Source organism: Trichechus manatus, unplaced genomic scaffold, assembly GCF_000243295.1.
Source record: "Trichechus manatus latirostris isolate Lorelei unplaced genomic scaffold, TriManLat1.0 scaffold00047, whole genome shotgun sequence".
In the NCBI taxonomy this organism is placed as follows: Eukaryota; Metazoa; Chordata; class Mammalia; order Sirenia; family Trichechidae; genus Trichechus; species Trichechus manatus.
Genome location: NW_004443983.1, coordinates 1,791,713 through 1,809,478, shown reverse-complemented (window position 1 = coordinate 1,809,478; position 17,766 = coordinate 1,791,713). Strand labels below are relative to the sequence as shown.

Below are 17,766 nucleotides of genomic sequence, written 5' to 3'. Positions count from 1 at the left end.
GAGTCCAAGTCCTGGCTCTGCATTGGTTGGTTTCTTAAACTGTGTAAGCCTCAATTACCTTGTCTGTAAAATGGGGGCGTTAACCATCTACTTTACAATGCTATCGGAAGTCAGTGAGATATTGCAGTAAGGTGCTTAGCAAAGTACTGTGCACATTGTAAGCACTCAGTACTCGTTACTAATTATTATTCTTCTTGAAGTAGGGAGAACAATCTGTACTGTGTATGTATGTGTGTGTGTATACCTGCTTTTTTCTTAATTAAAGGAAACAGTGGATCTGACTTAACACAACCAGTAGGCTGGCACACGGTTAATGGGAAATCTGTAGGCAGAGACTTGCCCTTAATAGAACAGTGTCCTCAGAGGCAGTGCCATGCTGTTCTCTGCAAAAATGGAGCCAGACCCAGTGCTATTGAGCATACAAAGGAAGCTGACTGAGGAGGGTGGGGAGTAACAGGGAGAAGGGAAGAATATGGGCTGTTCACGGCCATGGAGCTTTTGTGCTCTGCCTGGAGTCAAGCTTTACTGTCAGCTCCAGGCAGGTCCCTGGTAATGTCCACCTAGGTAGGAACTTGATTGCAATTCCCATGTGAGTGCTCTGGGTGTGTTCTCGGCCCACAGTTTATTTGTTTATTATTTTTTAATGAGCTTAGTATTTCTCCAAGGCTGGTTTAGTGGAGCTCATTAAAGAGATGGCAGTTCCAAAATTATCTTCATTGTATAGCTGGTATTTTCACCTCGTGAGGAAATAGTTCTGTTTTTCCTGCCTGTGATGCTTGGTTGCTGAATTTCCCAAACCATGGAGTATTTTTAGATGCAATGTTAAGATTGGAATAAATCTTTATTCACCTAGTTCCTGCTCAACTAAGAGGGAAAGAAGCTTGCAGATCAGAGATACAGTTCACCTTTTCTATTTCCTCCACTTTTTTCTATTTCCTTTAGTCCTGTAGATTATAAGGAAGATCCTAATTTGGGGGGATAGAATGCGTTTTTGTGTTGTGTTAAATTGACTCAACAACGTATTTGATGTCATGGTATGCTCTAAGGCAGAGATTCTCACACTTGGCTGCACGTTAGAATCTCCTGGCTTTCAAAAATTCAGATGCCTAGGGCCTACCCCAAAGAAATCAAAATCTCTAGGGGTGAGACTTAGGCATTAGTATTTTTTAAAACTCTGCAAGTGCCTCCAAGATGTAGCCAAGTTTGAGAACCAGTGTTTTAGAACAGTGGTTCTCAACTGGAGGCAGTTTTGCCTCCCAGGGGACATTTGGCAAAGGGGTATGTTACTGGCATCTAGTGGGTAGAAGCCAGAGATACTACTAAACATCCTACAAGGCATAGGACAGCCCTCTACAAAAATATTATCCAGCCCAAAATGTCAGTAGTGCCCAGTTGAGAAACAGTGTTCTAGAAATTCAGGCTTAAGAAATGAGATATGCCAGTGCAATGTATGTGCCTGTTGTGAGGAAATCTTAACAGGTAGAAGTTTACCTTTTTGGCCTCCTGGCAAGATGAGGAGAGAGAAGTGGCTTGAGAAATGCCTGTACCCCTTGAGTCTTTCTCTGCCTGCCGTCAGGGTGGCCTGATAACCTTGTCCTGGCCTTGTAGCTGGTGTACCTCCCACTTCTGCTTTCTTGGGCAGGATCTCTTCCTGTGGTTCCTTACGTCTGTTACACTTGAATGGCTTGGAGAGGGACCAAAGTTAGGAAAATTAAACCCATGGAAACTAGCCAGTATAAATAATTTTAAATAAACTTTTGGATTGCTTGCCCTGATAGTAAGGTTTTCTAAAATTAGGGTGTGAACCATTCAAAAGTGATTATAGTGAGCTGTAAGAAATCTGATTTTATGTGCTGCAGACAACTCTTTCTCTTCTTCCTTCCTTTTGAGGAAGCTAGGAAAGGCATTTTTAATTTTAGTACAATGTATTTTTCTTTAATTTTAAGACACTCAGGAATGCTTTCATCGCAGATTAATTTTAATCTATATTTTTATGTTGTATAATTAGTATTATGGGCTTTATTTGCCTCTGGACACGCACAGTTTTGCAGACTGTGACACACGTGAAAGATATTTGCCATAAATAAGTTGTCTTTTTCTTGTATGCAGCAGTCAAGTTTAAGGTGTTTGAGGTTGTGAATTTAGTTGAAAGCATACATTAAAATACTCAAAATTGTTTATTTCACAAAACCGATGAAAGCAGTTCTTGAAGTTGCTCTGAATTCATTGATCCTATGCAGGTGATTCATTGCCAACTCTTTTATTTCCCAATTTGTCCCTTTAAAGAGATTTCAAGTGGTACCTTTAATGTTCTGCATAGGCCTCTTGTTTTAGAACTAAATTCATGTATACACATCTGCAGTTATGTCTGTAACAGGTTTTCAGTTTTCTTTTTTTTTTAAAATTTGGATACTGTATGAACCCTTTGACTCTAATGTAATACAGTTTGTTCATTCAGTAAACACTTTAGGCCCTACTGTGTACATTTTGCATTAATTACTATAATGGCTTTAAAAATTACTTTAGCCTAGCTTAATGTGATTTGAGGCACTAAGCCAATCCTGTTTTATGCTGGTCCCTTTCACACCTAGCAGTTGGGATATTTTAAATTAAGACTAAACGAGTAACAGCTCATGTAATATTTGGCGTGAACACACTCCAAACTTCAGTGTTGGAATAACATATCCTGTTTCTTCGTTGAGTGTTACCAATGACTCCATACTCCAAGTGGTAATTTAACCTTAGTCTAATTTGGCTTTTGTAGCTTAATCTGTAATTGCATTTAAAAAAAAAAAAAAACTCATTGGATATGTAAACACTCAGGATTTTCTTCAGGCTTTGGGATTGTGTTTTCCAACATGAAGTTCCCAGAAAATTTTTCTAAGTTTGTATGTAGAGACCCTTTCTTAAAAACTTGATTGTCATGAGAACCACTGTAAGGGATGTTTAATAACAGGGCAGCTGGTAATAGTCAAATGTTCTCCTACCTGAGAGTCTGAGTGACTGTGTGTGTGAGTGTGATATGTGGGCTGTGTGTGGGGATGTGTGTGTTGGGGGAAAGGAACAGGGAGGAAAACAATTAAATTTGTGCTGAAGGATTTAGTGAATCAAGCCCAAACCTTGAAACAGAAATGCCCTGGAACCATTCTGGTTTCTTGGAAACCAGGGTTATTGTGGATCATTTGTATATGTGTATATATATATTGGTATGAATTTTATTGCAGTATGTTTGTCTATACTTTTCATCATATTAAAGAACAATTAGATGGATTGGTAGCCCCTGTCTGGATACTTCCTAGAATGGGGACCTGTTTATCCATACATGTAAAAAGAACTGGTTAGGTTTGGGAAGTGTCGTAGGTATCTGGTGCTGCCATAACAAATACCACAAGTGGATGGCTTTAACAAACAGAAATTTATTCTGTCACAGTTTAGGAGCCTAGAAGTCTGAATTCAGGGCACCAGCTCCAGGGGAAGGCTTTTTGTGTCGTCTCTAGGGGAAGGTCCTTGTCATCAGTCTTCCCCTGGTCTAGGAGTTCTCATCACAGGGACCCCAGGTCCAAAGGACATGCTCCACTCCTGGCACTTCTTTCTTGTTGGTATGAGGTCCCTCTGTCTCTCTGCTTGCTTCTCTCTTTTATATCTCAAAAAAGATTGACTGAAGATACAACCTAATCTTAGAGATTGAGTCCTGCCTCATTAACATAACTGCCTCTAATCCTGCCTCATCAACATCATAGCTGTAGGATTTATAACACATAGGAAAATCACATCAAATGACAAAGTGGTAGATAATCACACAATACTGGGAATCATGACCTAGCGAAGGTGATACACATTTTTGAGGGACACAATTCAATCCATAACAGGGAGTATGTGATTAACAGGGTGGAGCAGGAGTTAGTAGTTTTCAAATGTTTGAAGGACATGGAAAAGGGATTAGACACGTTCTGGAAACCCTATGGGACAATTCTACTATCTCCTATAGGGTCACTATGAGTCAGAATGGACTTGACAGCAATGGGGAGTCTATGGAAGCAGACTGCCATGTCTTTCTCTTGCAGAGCCACTGGTGCGTTAGAAGCACCGATCTTTTGCTTAGCAGCTGAATGCTTAACCAGTATGCCACCAGGGCTCCTTTCCATAGGAATAGGCATCTTTATTCCCTCCTTCCCAAAATCTGCTCTGCCCCTAGTCTTAGACTTCTCAATGACTCTCATTTCATCAAGACCAAGCCTAGGAGGCATCTTGATTCCTCTCATTCCCTCAGTACTCCACATCCAACCCTACTAGTCCTATCCATTTTCCTTTATAGTAAGTGTATCCCAAATCTCACCACTTCCTCATCTACTACCACCATTACTCTTCTCAATGACCTCTATAACCTCCTAATTCCCTCTTTGCTCCTGCGCTACCCCTCTCACCAACTTTCCTCGTGTAGTCAGAACAGTCTTGTAAAACACATCAGATTATACCATTCCCTTGCTCCAAACCCTTCCATGGCTTCTTATGACACTCAGTAAAGTCTGCACACTCCATACCATGAGTTTTAACCACCTCCACTCTCGCTATGATGTGGCTCCTGCCCAACTCTCCAACCTATGTCCTACCACTCCCTACTTCCGCCACTTCATCAGACCACACTCACCCGCTCACTGTTTCTCAGGCTTTCTAATCTTGTTACTACTTTAGAACCATTGCACCTGCTTTCCCTCTCCCTAGATTTTACCTTGGCTTTCTCCCTCACTTTTCTTAGGTTTCTGCTCAGATGTTGCCCTAGGGGGAAGCCCCATCCAAAATGATGCTATCCTCCAATTACTCTTGATCCCTAGCTCCTGGTTTATTATTTTTTTTCCTCAAAACATTTATCTCTACTTGATATCCTTTTTTTTTTTTTCCCTAACTGCTTCACTAGAACTTTTGTCACTGTTTTATCCCCAGCACCATCAACAGTGCCCGTAGTAGATGACCAGTCTACTTTTGACTGAATAATGAACTGCCTGTCCTTGAGGCCTTGTCCCAGTACTGGTGTTTTGTCGCTTCTGTGGCCCTTCACCCCTTTCCAGCCCCTGAGCAGACCATGCTGGAATCTCCTGCTGAGTTTATCTCAGAACCTGCTCCCTTCCTACTGCCTCTCGTTTGGCCCCTGCTTTCTCACAGATGATTCCAGAAATATAGAGGGGTAGGAGCAGCAACTGGCATTTTAGTGATAGGTGGACACCTCTCAGTTCTCTTCTTGACCACTCAGTGCAAGTCCATGCTGCTCCTGTTTTCTATACACAGGCTTTTCCTTGAGAATCCACTCTCCTTATCTTCTTACTCCTCCTCTCTCTGGTCCTCCTCAGTCTCCTTTGCAGGCTCCTCCTTCTTCCTTTGCCCATTCCTTGTTGTTATTGTGTGCCATCAAGTTGATTTCGACTCATAGTGACCCCATGTGGCCGAGTAGAACTGCCCCATGGGGTTTCCTAGGCTGTGATCTTTACAGAGCAGATTGCCAGGTCTTTCTCCCTAGGAGCAGTTGGGTGTGTTCAAATTGCCAACCTTTCGGTTAGCAGCCGAGCACTTAACCAATGTACCACGAGGGCTCCTTCCCATTCCTTAAATATTGGTATTTCTTAGGGCTCTACCTAGGTTCTCTGCTCTTCTTATTCCACTCTCTACCTTGGTGATCCATCCATTCCTAGAACTTTATATTTTTCTACATGCCAAAGACTTCTAAATTTATATTTCAAGTCCAACCTCCTGTCTAAGTTCTGGACCTGTATGGCCAGCTGTCACATGTTCATCTGTACTTGGATATCTAGTAGGCAACTCAAATGTGATGTGAGGAGAGATGACTTTATCTTCTCTTCCAGTTTTCCCCTTCTTAGTAGTTGATCTGGTTGGCTATTCAGAAACGTGGAAGGCATCTTCCTCTGCCTCACTCCTATGCCCAGCCAATTGCCAATATTGTCAGTTCTCCCATTAAATAGCTATAGAATCTACTCTGCTTGTCACTGTCCACTGCTACCGACTAAAACCAGGCCATCACCATCACCTCTTACTTAGATTACTTCAAGGGCAGCAGACTGGTCCCTCTGCCTGTAGTCTGGCTTCCTGTGCCACTGTTAGTCTTTATAAAATGTCAATCTAATTGTGTCAACCCCTGCTTAAGACTCCTTATTGGAGTTCTGATAAAGTCCAGACTTTTTAACAGAGTTTATAAAGTTCTCAGTATTTGTTCCCAAACTGACTGCACTCCTTTCTTGGAGTTTCTTGGAAGTATTTGCCTCTCTCCAGTTTAATCTCCCCAGTGCACGCATACTCACCTCCTCCAGCCCCCTTGGTTATCATTGTATCATAGGGCACAGGCCACAGTAAGGCCTCAATAAATATTTGTTGAATGAATATCAGAAGTTTGTGGCCCTGGACTGTAATTGTCAGGGCCCTCTTTGTCTTCACAATGTGAATTTCCATTTTGTTTTATAGTCCTGTGTATGTGTTTCTCTCTATTCTGTACTTTCCGGAGGGCTGTTAAAAATGGAACTAAAAGAAGTGTGTAAGATTGTCTTCGCAAATTGCTTTTAATTTGTCCTGTTTGAATTGCTGTTGAGTGCTGAGATTAGAAGGCTGCCAAGCCGGGACCTGGGAACCAAACCCCATTTGTGACCCAGTGGAGATCAGTGGGGCAAATTAGCTGAATGGGCTCCTGCGGTTGAACTTTTCCAACTTAGGCATGTGTCAGCCAGGCTCAGAATACCTGAGACTTGTTGTGACTTGTCTGGACTGTTTATTAAATTTTCAAACCTGTTTGGGAAGAAGACTTGAAACAACAGTGTGTTTGGGTCTTGTGCAGTAAATCTTACTTAAAAGAAATTAAAAAGTATATAATCATGTTTAACCTGTAATGACGTAGGTAGGGCTGTTGGTCTCAGTTGTAATGAATCTCAAGAAGAATAGGGAAAAGTGTTTTCCTTAGAAGATCCAGGCCTGGCATTTCAAACTTCACCCTCAGGACTGGGAGGTCCCAGGGTGAGGTTTCAAAGTCTCTGTCTCCTCAGAACTCTCTCTGACTTCTTCCTCAGGAGGATCAGAGGGGTCTGACTAAGAGTCAATGCTGAGTCAGAAGGATAAAGTAGAATGACACACTTCCTGCCCTGAGTCCTCGGGTTTTTTTTTTATGGTTTGTTTTCCTGTTTAGCTTTGAAGATTCCCTGAAAAGATAGAAGATTGCCCCAGCCATCTCCTGATCAGAAACCTGTATTTATTTTTATGATATCATAGGATATCCACCCTGCTATACCTTCTTATAATTCAGATTTTTAAAAATCTTTTCTTATTACAAAAGTATTAGATGTGTTTGTGTAGTACATCTATAAACTACAATTCAGCCAAAAAAAAGGAAAAAATTACTCTTTAACTTTACTACCCAGAAAAAATCATATTACAGTGAATATCTTCGCAGGCTATCTTCTTGTGCCTATAATTTTCTCTACAAAGATTATATACTGCTTATTATATTTTCTCTACTTTTATATACAGACATGTGCCGCATAACATCCATTCAGGCAATATCTGAACACATATACATCCATGGTCCGATAAGTTATAATAGAGTTCAGAAATCCCGATCAGAGAACAGGCTGCAGCCGAAGTAACCAGACATAGGGAACGCAACAGCTTCCCGAACGCAACACGTGTCTCTTGTGTACGAAGCGAATGCACTGCCAGGCATATAGTGGTACAGTACATATATAACCTATAATATATATGTCTTGATAGTCATAATAAACGCCTATGGTAGTGGCTTATATGTGTACTGTAGTGTACTTTCTATTGTTATTTTAATGTGAACTTTCCCTGCTTACAAATAAAGTTAACCGTACAACAGTGCGTGCTTCGACTTGTAGGCAGCAGCATCCAATTTAGTGTTCTTACATCGTCCAAATCGCATAACGTCCTATTTCACAAGACATGTCTTGGACGTTAAGCAACACTTGACTATACTACTTTGTAACCTTTGTGAACAGTTGCCATGTTATTAATTACTCTACAAGATCATGTTTAAAGATTGTGTTATATGCCATTTTATGAATGTGCCGTGATATACTTAACCAGTCCTCTATTTGGATTAAAAAAAAACAAAAACTCGTTGCCATCGAGTCAGTTCTGACTCATAGTGACCTATAGGACAGGATAGAACTGCCCCACATGGTTTCCAATGAGTGGCTGGTGGATTTGAACTGCTGACCTTTTTTTTTTTTTTTTGTTGGTTAGCAGCCATAGCTCTTATCCAGGACACCACCAGGGTGGATAGTTGGGCTGTTTTCAGTTTTCAACATTGTCATGACACTGCAGTGAACTTCCTTGCCCCTAGCTTTCCACACTTGTCTCTATTTCATTGGATGTATTCCTAAAGTGGTTCAAAGGCATGTGGAGTTTTAAAATTTTTGATCTTCACGCCACTTTGCCTTCAAGATGTTTGTCCTGTTTTGCCTTCCCATGATGTAGTACAAACGTCTTACCATGCCCTGTGAGACTCTGTGTATTCTGGCCCCTGACCAACTCTCATCTGCATCTCACACCCTTCTTCCCCTTGCTTCCAACAAGAAGCCTCTTCGAAGGGGCCTCTGGGTGGGTTTGAATCACTACACTTTCGGCTAGTAGTTGGGTGCTTAACCATTTGTGCCACCCAGGGACTCCATAACAAACTATAGCTTATTTATTTTCATGTTACTTGTCTGCCATCTCTTTCTTCCACTGAATGTCAGTTTTGTAGGACAGGTGACCTTGTGTGTTTTTATTCCCCATGGTTGTCCCCAGCATCTAATTCAGTGCCTAGCACACAGTAGATACTAGATAAATGCAGGTTGATTTTGTTGGATGCAGGAAGAAATTACCATGTTGTCTTGAATTGTGCAGTCTAATAGGGCCAGTGAGATATATGTATAGCAGTGACCATCCTTTGAGGCAAAATGTGGTCAGTGCTCTGAGAAAGTTTCCAAATGACATGGGGAGACAGAGGAGTGGGAACTGGCATCTGGCTACAGGTATCATGAAAGGCTTTGTCTGAGCTAAACCTTAGGGGACTGGCTGTGTTTTGCACATGGCGATGGTGGAAAGGACAAGAGAGGCTGAGGAAAGTGTGTGAGCAGAGGCCCAGAGGTGGAGCAGTGCTAAGCCCATTGGGGAAGGACTGGGGACAGCCTTAAATGCTGTGCTGCAAGTTTGGACCTTTTTCCATGAACAATGGGGAAGCATTACCTCGTCCTCGTCAGAGAGTGATGAAGTTAAGTGAGGATATGGAAGTACTTACGAAACTCAGTTCTAGGCCCGTGCGCGATGTCATGGTGATCAGAGCTGTGCTTTGAGATGAATCATAGGGCAACTAAGTGAAAGGAGCTGGAAGTTCAGACAAGAGGATGAGGCCTGAAGTAGGATGGAGCAGTGGGACTGGAAATGAGGGTAAGGCAGAAGGAACATTTCAGAGGTGAGGAAGCATTACAGTGTGGTGGCCGGCAAGTGAAGGATAGGGTCCGTGAGGCACTGAGGTTTTAAGTCTGCATGACTGATAGGAAGGTGAGATATGGAATCAGATATGGAGCCCCGGGGCAAGAAGCTGGTTTGGCATGAGGCAGCTTTGAGTTTAGTTTCGGTCCACCCTTTGTAGTGTTAGCGAGCATTTTCCAGATTACACTAGCCCATTTTTGCCCTGATGGGCCTTGAGTGATGAGGGCTGGAGGAGGGGAAACAGAAATATACACCACAGGAGACTTGGAGCTTCTCCACCCCACCCCACCTCCACGGTAAAAGTGGGGCTGCATCAGCAGAAAGGAAAGTGGGGCTCTGACCCCTCTCCAGGGGATGAGATGTGGTTTGCTGGAAATGTCTGCTCCCGGGTCACCATTTGGAAAGAGCTTGTTTGATGTTAGCCTTCTTGTTAGGTAATTTTGTTCATGTTGTCAGGCTGAGGAGGGTAAGGGTGGAGGACATATGTTGATTGTTGGGTACATGAGCATGTGGGCTCTGGGTACAAAATGGGATGAGGCCCAGAACTGGGTGACACATTGTCCTGCCCCTGCAAACGATCAAAATGGGGAAAAAAATCAAAGAGAAACTTTACTCAGGATATGCTGTAATTTCTGATTGCTCTCTAAGTTGAAATAGTACTGAAAAAAAAGTTTTTTTTTTTTTTTTTTACATTTACGTTTTATAATAGCCACATAGGCAAAACTATGTAATGACAAAGCTCCTTGTCTTCTAAAACGGGGATGGAGAGTAGTACAACTGCTTTGTTGACATTCTTGGAATGCTGTCTTTTCAAGAAACCACCTTCTCCACCTTTAAAGCAAAGGGTTTACTATAATCCAAATGGGAGAAGCACAGATGAGAAGACAGCAAAACTTGGTCAATGAGTGACCATCCAAACCAAGAGAGGATGGGGTGAGAGGGTGACTGGGTGATGGGGTAGTGAAGGTGTCAGAGAAGTTAAAACAGAGAGAAAAAAACAGTTGTTGTTAGGTACTGTCGAGTCTGTTCCGACTGATAGTGACCCTATAGGACAGAGTAGAACTGCCCCATAGTGTTTCCAAGGAGCGGCTGGTAGATTTAAACTGCCGACCATTTGGTTAGCAGCCAAGCTCTTAACCACTGCGCTACCAGTGCTCCTCTATCATGTGTTGCTCTGTTAGCTAGAAAGTCTAAAAATTAATAGAGAAGTTGACTCTACAATTGGATAGTTTTTCTTGGCAAATGGAAGGTTTAATTAGTTTAGTATTTTAATACTAGGAATCATGTTCAGTTTTACGGGAAGGTTTGCAATGGAAGAATACCATAAAATGTCAGGACTCTGTTCATATTTAGTCAGTAGAAAATAAACCACATTCAAGTGCCAAGATATTTATTGCAGCAGGCACTCAGTGTTTCTTTGCTTTGTAAATGCTAATTTAGTGTTTTCATTGGTGGTGCAAGTGTGAGGAAGGATCTGAGCTTGAATTATAGGAAGACCTACGTGAATGCTCCTTTCCGAGACCTACGATCCCGGCTCTCTTCACAGCTGCACTGTTTCCCAGCTAGCGGTGTGAATTTTGGACCCGACTTCAACCTCCTTGCTTGTAAAATGAGGTTAGATGATATCTGAGTTCTAGCCGACACTGAAGTTACGTGATTCTAAGAGAGAGAAAAGAAGAAAGTCTTCTTTTTTTTGTTTCTACAAGTGACATTTTATAAAATTCATAGCTAAAACATAGAAACACATAGTATGTGACAGGAAGTCCTGCCTTGCCACGCTCATTTTTTTGTGCAGCCCCTTTTGGCGGAAGGTCCTGAATGGCAGCTGACATAATCCAGACTTCAGAGATCTCCACCCTAGCCATGTCTCTGTTGCCAGCGCTGGCCCCCAACAGCACCTGTTCACACTATTTAACTCATTAATTGACCTGGCCTTGAAAGGTGAGTTTCCAGGTGTTCTTTTTTTTTTTCCAGACAGTCCTATATTTATGCTTTCTGTCTGGTGAACCAAAGACACTTGTGTTATGATATGGAGAGAAAAACAGATTAGGAATAAGACATACCTAGGCTCATATCTTGGCATTCCACTGAACAGATATGTTAACTTTACAGAGCTCCGTTTCCTCACCTGTAACCTGGGAATGATGGTGCCCATGTCCCAGGGTTCTGATGAGGACTGAGTGAGCCATATGGAAAGCATCGTGCATACTGCCTAGTATCTAGTGGGTGCTCAGGCAGTTGGATTTCCCCACTGTCTAGTCACGAACCATGTAGTCCTACGCCCAGGCAAGGCCTTTCTTGGGTAAGAGAAGGTGAGTTTGACTGTCAGGTGTTTCTGTTTGTGTTGGTTTCCCAGGGCTGCTGTAACAAAATAACACAAACTTGGTGATTTATTTGTTATTGTTGTTAGGTGCCATCAAGTCAATTCCAACTCGTAGTGATCCTTTGTACAACAGAATGAAACACTGTCTGGTCCTGCACCATCCTCACAAGCCTTGCTATGTTTGAGCCCATTGTTGCAGCCACTGTGTCATTCCATCTCCTGAGGGTCTTCCTCTTTTTCACTGACCCAGCATGATGTCCTTCTCCAGGGACTAGTCCCTCTCTGATAACATGTCCAAAGTACATGAGACAAAGTCTTGTCTTCCCTTGCTTCTGAGGAGCATTCTGGCTGTACTTCTTCCAAGACAGATTTGTTCATTCTTCTGGCAGTCAATGGTATATTCAGTATTCTTCTCCATCACCATAATTCCAAGGCATCAATTCTTCACTCTTCCTTATTCATTGTCCAGCTTTCACATGCATATGAGGCGATTGAAAACACTATGGTGGTTTATAAGAACAGAAATTTATTGCATCACATTTCTGGAGACTGGGAGTCTGAGATCAGGATGTCAGCCATGTTGATTCCTCCTGAGGCTCTGCGATGCCAACTAATTACTGACTGATTACTTTTGTGTGGCCTTTCTAGCCACGGTTTTATAACTCCCACCCAGGTGGTTGGGTGGAACTCTGTGATAGGGTAATCCAAGCAGTTTTACCTTAAAACAGAGCCAATTCCAGAGCAGAGCCCCCCACCACCAAATAAGGAGAGACCAACAAGAGAGACCCGGCAGCAGGAGATGGCACGGTGGGCTTCCTGGCCCACAGAGGGAGAAAGCTGAGTGCCTTTGGGCAGAGACTGAGAGCCAGGTAGAGGCATACCTGCAAGCACGGCTGAGAAGAGGCTATCCTGATGGACGAACTGTATCCTTGAGTGTTCCTGAGCCTAAATTGTAACTGTTATTTCTCTAATAAACCCCCTAATTGTGAGTATGGTCTGTGAGTACTGTGGGGGGGTTGCAATGAATTGGGAAGCCCTGTAGAGGAGAAGGGGGTGCCACGGGGAGGGTGGTTGGTGTCAGAATTAGTAAAGATGGCAGAGAGAGGAGGCATGTCTGACCCCTGCCTCATAGGAATCAGCCTCCGGCTATTCATCTTGATTCTCCTTCCCCTTCGTGAAGCTGGAGGAGATCAGACACCACCTCCATGCCATTTTTACAGGCTCTGAGACAGAATCTGTTCCATGCCACTCTCCTGGCTTCTGGTAGCTACAAGTGTTCCTTGATTTTAGCTGCAGTATCACATGGAGTCCTTTCTCTGTCCGTTCTCCTCTTTTGTAAGGACACCATTTGGATGGAATTAGTACCCACCCTACTCTGGTATGGCTTCATGTTAACCTAATAATATCTTCAAAGACTCTATTTCCAAACAAGGTCATGTTCGTAGGTACTAGAGGTTAGGACTCCAATGTAAATTTGGTGTAATTCAGTACACAACTCTATTATAACATCTGCAAACGCTTCCGGAGTACCTTGCCAATCTCAGGCACTGAGTCACCTGGAATAATTCTCCGTCAGCCTGCCTTTGTCCCCACTTTGCCAATGACTCCTTCTTCCTTGAAGAAGAGGAGAGGGACAAAGACTAGCAAGTGGGATCTAGGAAGAGGCTCTGGTTGGAGCCTTAGTTTTAGGGAGGGAATTGAAAAAGTTGGGGTTGCTGGGACCCAGGCAGAAGAGGAGGGTCCAGAGAAGGCTGGTTAGGAGAGAGTAGAGTTGAACAGAAAGAAAACAAAATTAATCTTGGCAGCCGTAGTATCCTGCACTAGGGAACATGTTAGGAATGCCAAATCCTGCAGGTTGAGGTGTTTTGTGGACCTTTCTACTTATGGCTCTGAGGCTATAGAATTGAGATGAAATAAACAAATGAAGGTATCTTTTTCATACAGGCACAAATTTCACCACTCTTGTGGTGATTTTGTTGAATGTGTTGCTGATAAGGATGCGGGTGGCTGTAAAGGAAATATTTTTCTTGGGGCGTGTAATAAGCAGTTGATGAAACTGGGCCAGAGAGAGCACGTGTGTTCTGGAGATTGCTTGGGGAGGGAAGGGGTTAGGCTTCATGGCTTCTTTCCTCAGCCCTGCCCCGTCTTGCAGGGCCACGTTAAGTATGCTGCGTAACCTCTTTTGTTCTGTTATTCTCTTTGGAAATTGAGATTTCCACCCACTTTCATTGGGTGTGGGGAGACTGAAGTGATTTAAAAGATAACGCCTTGCCCTGAGATGCCTAGATAGCATGTAGTGCATGCGCACACAAGAGGACCAAAACCAAAACCCGTTGCCAATTCTGACTCATAACAGCCCTATAGGACAAAATAGAACTGCCCCATAGAGTTTCCAAGGAGCGCCTGGTGGATTCAAACAGCCCACCTTTTGGTTAGCAGCCGTAGCTCTTAACTACTATGCCACCAGGATTTCCAAGAGGAGAATCTGGTTTTCTAATAACTACCCCCATCGTGGTTGCAGACAGATGTAAAGGAATACTAGATAAGATGGTCCCAAGACTTCCCTAACAATGGCCTATTTATAGTATCACTGTGAAGCTCCATAAGCACCTCCACAACCAGCAGTGGTGGTGGTGGTGGGTGGGGTGGGTGCCAAGCAGCTCTGTGCTTTGGCTGCCGGGCTGTGCTCACCATGGACAGAGAGAGCACCTCCTATGTTCTTAAGCATAAATTGCTTCAACAAAACCAGATTCTCAGCCACTAGGCCACCAGGCAGTTTCTACGGCTGGAAGGTCTACTCCTTCCTCTCTCCTCCCTGCTGTAGAGTGCGAGTGACGACTCTGTGTGTTGTCAGACCATCACAGTATTTGATCTTTGAATCTACTGTAAGGGTCTTAATTTGCAAGTCCTAAGGATTTTTCTTTCAATGGTAGAATTCTCCCCTTCCATGCAGGAAACCTGGGTTTGATTCCTGGTCAGTGTACCTCATGCACATCCACCACTCACCCATCAGGAGAAGATTGTGTGTTACTATGATGCGGAACAAGTTTCAGGGGAGCTTCTAGACTAAGATAGACTAGGAAGAAAGGACTGGTGATCTACTTCTGAAAATCAGCCAATGAAAACCCTATGGATCACAGTGATTTGATCATGAGGATGATGCAGGACCGGACAGGGTTTCATTCCATTGTGCATGGGATCACCATGAATCGGAGGCCACCATGCCAGTAGACAACACGGGAAGCACTGAAGAGCTGTATTCAGCTGGCAGCCTCCAGAGCACTTATTCATTGCATTCCACTTGGTATCTTTTTTGCTGAGTGCCTGGTAGGCTCAAAGCAGAGTGTTATTGCTACAGACCATAAAAATAAAATCAAGAAGTTAACCATGTAATTGGGATAAGACAGATCTACAACTAAATATCATATAAGGAAAACTGCAATAAGTACCCAAAAAGTACTGCCAAGAAAGCACAAATGAGGTGCCATGGGGGTTAAAGAAAGCAGCTGAGATCATGCCTGGTTGTGGTCATCAAGAAAAGGCTGTCTACAGGTGCACTTGAAGTGGGTCTGGAAGGACTAGCAGAATATTAACAGATAGGGATGGGTAAGGGAAAGATTGCCAGGCCTAGTTCAAATTCCAGCTATACTACTTTCTGGTTTTGGAGACTTGCAAGTTACTAAATCCCTCTGAGCAATTTTGCTCTTCTGTAAAATGAGAGTAATAACATCATAGACCTCATAGAACTGCTGTCAAGATTTAATGAGAACCACGTGAAGCAAATTGTGGGTTGTAATGGCTGTCAAATGCCCAGGTAGATAAATATGCTCTAAAGAGACTACTGGAGTCCTGGGTGGCGCAAATGGTTAAGCGCTCAAGTACTAGCTGAAAGGTTGGCGGTTGAATCCACCCAGAGGCGCCTCAGAAGACAGGCCTGACATCTGCCTCTGTGTAGAGCCATTCACTCTGCACACATGGAGTCGCTATGAGTCAGAATAAACTCCACAGCAACTAACAGTAACAGCAAAGAGACTGTTAGATTGTATATATGCATATATGTGTGTGTTGTGTTTGCCTGTATACAGTCACACTTATATGGTTTAAAAGATTGAAGTAGCAAAGTTGTCCAGACTATCTTCTCTGGTCGCAAGAACAGGAACACCTCTAAGCAATACTATTAATAGAAATTGATGTTTCTACTGGCTAGGTAGGAATGAGGTGTCTTTTTTGGTTTTCTTTTTTCCAGACATCTGTGGTTGGGGCTACTTCCCTCCCCACCCCACCTTTTTTTTTTTAGTATCCACTCCTTTTTTCTAGCATGTTGAAACGTTAGACTTCATGTTTCTGCTTGATTTTGAAAATACTTCCTGTTCACCTATCACAGGTAATCCCTGGAATCACGTGGAGTATTTTTGTGTAGCCATAGTTTACAGGTAGCAAGTGCAGCCTGCAACCAGTCCATCCCCATAGCGAATGTGGAGACCTCTCCAGATTCACAGTTAAAGGCTCCATAATGCATTCCGCTACAGGTAACGAACTCGAGCTACCAGAATAACAAGCAAGACAACTTTTAAAGTGACTGTTGCTGACCAGTGTATCCTGTGAATTTGATAAGCTTATGGTGGCTTTTTCAACGGGATGGTATAAATTATTTTAAATTATTCTTAGAGAGAATTGACTCTTCCTGAAGGGGATACAGATGTTACAGAATACCTAGCAACAGGGTGGCTGTGTATGTTCCTCAGACCTGTGTGACTCTACCAAGAAGCCGTGAAGGTGTCCTGGTTCAGTACAGACGGATAATGCTGAAACTAGGTGAGTTAAAACTGCCATCAGACTATCTTGGCTGTAATGTCTTTGTTGGAATCTGGTGTAATGTTCAGATGACTAAGTTACATGGTGCTGGTCGTGGCTTTAAAGTGGTTATGTTCAACAAATTACTGCTTCTCATTTGCTGTGTTCTAGGCGTGGGGAACCAGTGTTAATGTGAAGGAGGTGTAAGTAGTAGGGGTGGGAAAAAATGGCATCTGAGATTTGCATGTAGACAGTTTGATTTGTAAACAAATGAAGGATTGAAATGTTTCAGAAATAGGGTTTTGAAAAGATTGAACAGCCTTTTTGCTTAAAAGAAAAAGGTTTCTGTTTTTTACATTTGCCACGTGTTTATGAACTCTAAGACACTTCTGGTTTCCAGTGGTCTGGCAGTGGTGGTGATGCTGTATGGGACTTATAAACTTGAGGGTGTTTGCTTCTGCTCTCCCATTGGATCATTGTTTGTCAGAGTATTGCTGTTGCCATTTATATCAACAGCCAAGAAGCAACTTCACCACATACGTAAGGACTTTTCTACTTTTGAAATAACGTTTTGGGTTTGGTGGTTTCAGCCATGCTTAATGTTTCCGCAAGATAGACTTAATTTTATTTGTAAGGTAAATTGAAAAAGTTTTTGAGGATTAAAATAAAGGGAGCATTTAAAATAGTCCTTAAAGTTATATGTGCATTTGCATACTTTTTTCAAATCTTTGCATAATACTTGTTGATGTTTATTGAAGATTTTTTTGCTCAAAAGACTTAAGAGATTAAATTGAATACTAGGAAGGAACTAGAAATTAGAAGACAGAAGTGGGTGTTAGAATATCTAGTCTTTTAGCCAGTCAATTGAACCCATGGCAGCCAATACTGTTTCCTAGAGCCAGGACTTCTGTGGTATGGAAAGTAGTCACCTGCTCATCATTTATGTTAAATGTACATTTGTCTACCAGATGCCCAGAGCTGAGCATGTGATTTGATTTGCTGTCTACTTTATTTATATACGTTTATAGGCACATTCTATTCAATATGTAAAAATGGTTATGTGTCTGTGACTGTACCTCGTGGTGCGTGTACAGTTGGGATCAGAACCAGGTTGGTTGGGAAGGTTTTGTGGAAGAAGTGAGTCTGGGGTAGAGTTCCAA

General features: G+C 42.7%; 1 protein-coding gene across 2 annotated transcripts in view; it reads left to right on the top strand.

The window, feature by feature from the left end:
- The window catches only part of TNFAIP8 (TNF alpha induced protein 8), a 140,226-nt gene that overhangs the window by 47,440 nt on the left and 75,020 nt on the right, over positions 1-17,766 (top strand). Inside the window, exon 1 of one of the 2 annotated variants that reach the window (XM_004376968.2) lies at positions 16,053-16,627. The exons of the other annotated variant lie outside the window; for it this stretch is intronic. Coding sequence (XP_004377025.1) covers positions 16,615-16,627 — 13 coding nt within the window. The 5' untranslated portion in view covers positions 16,053-16,614. Of the gene's footprint in view, positions 1-16,052; positions 16,628-17,766 lie in introns of those variants that run through there. 2 annotated transcript variants of the gene reach the window in all.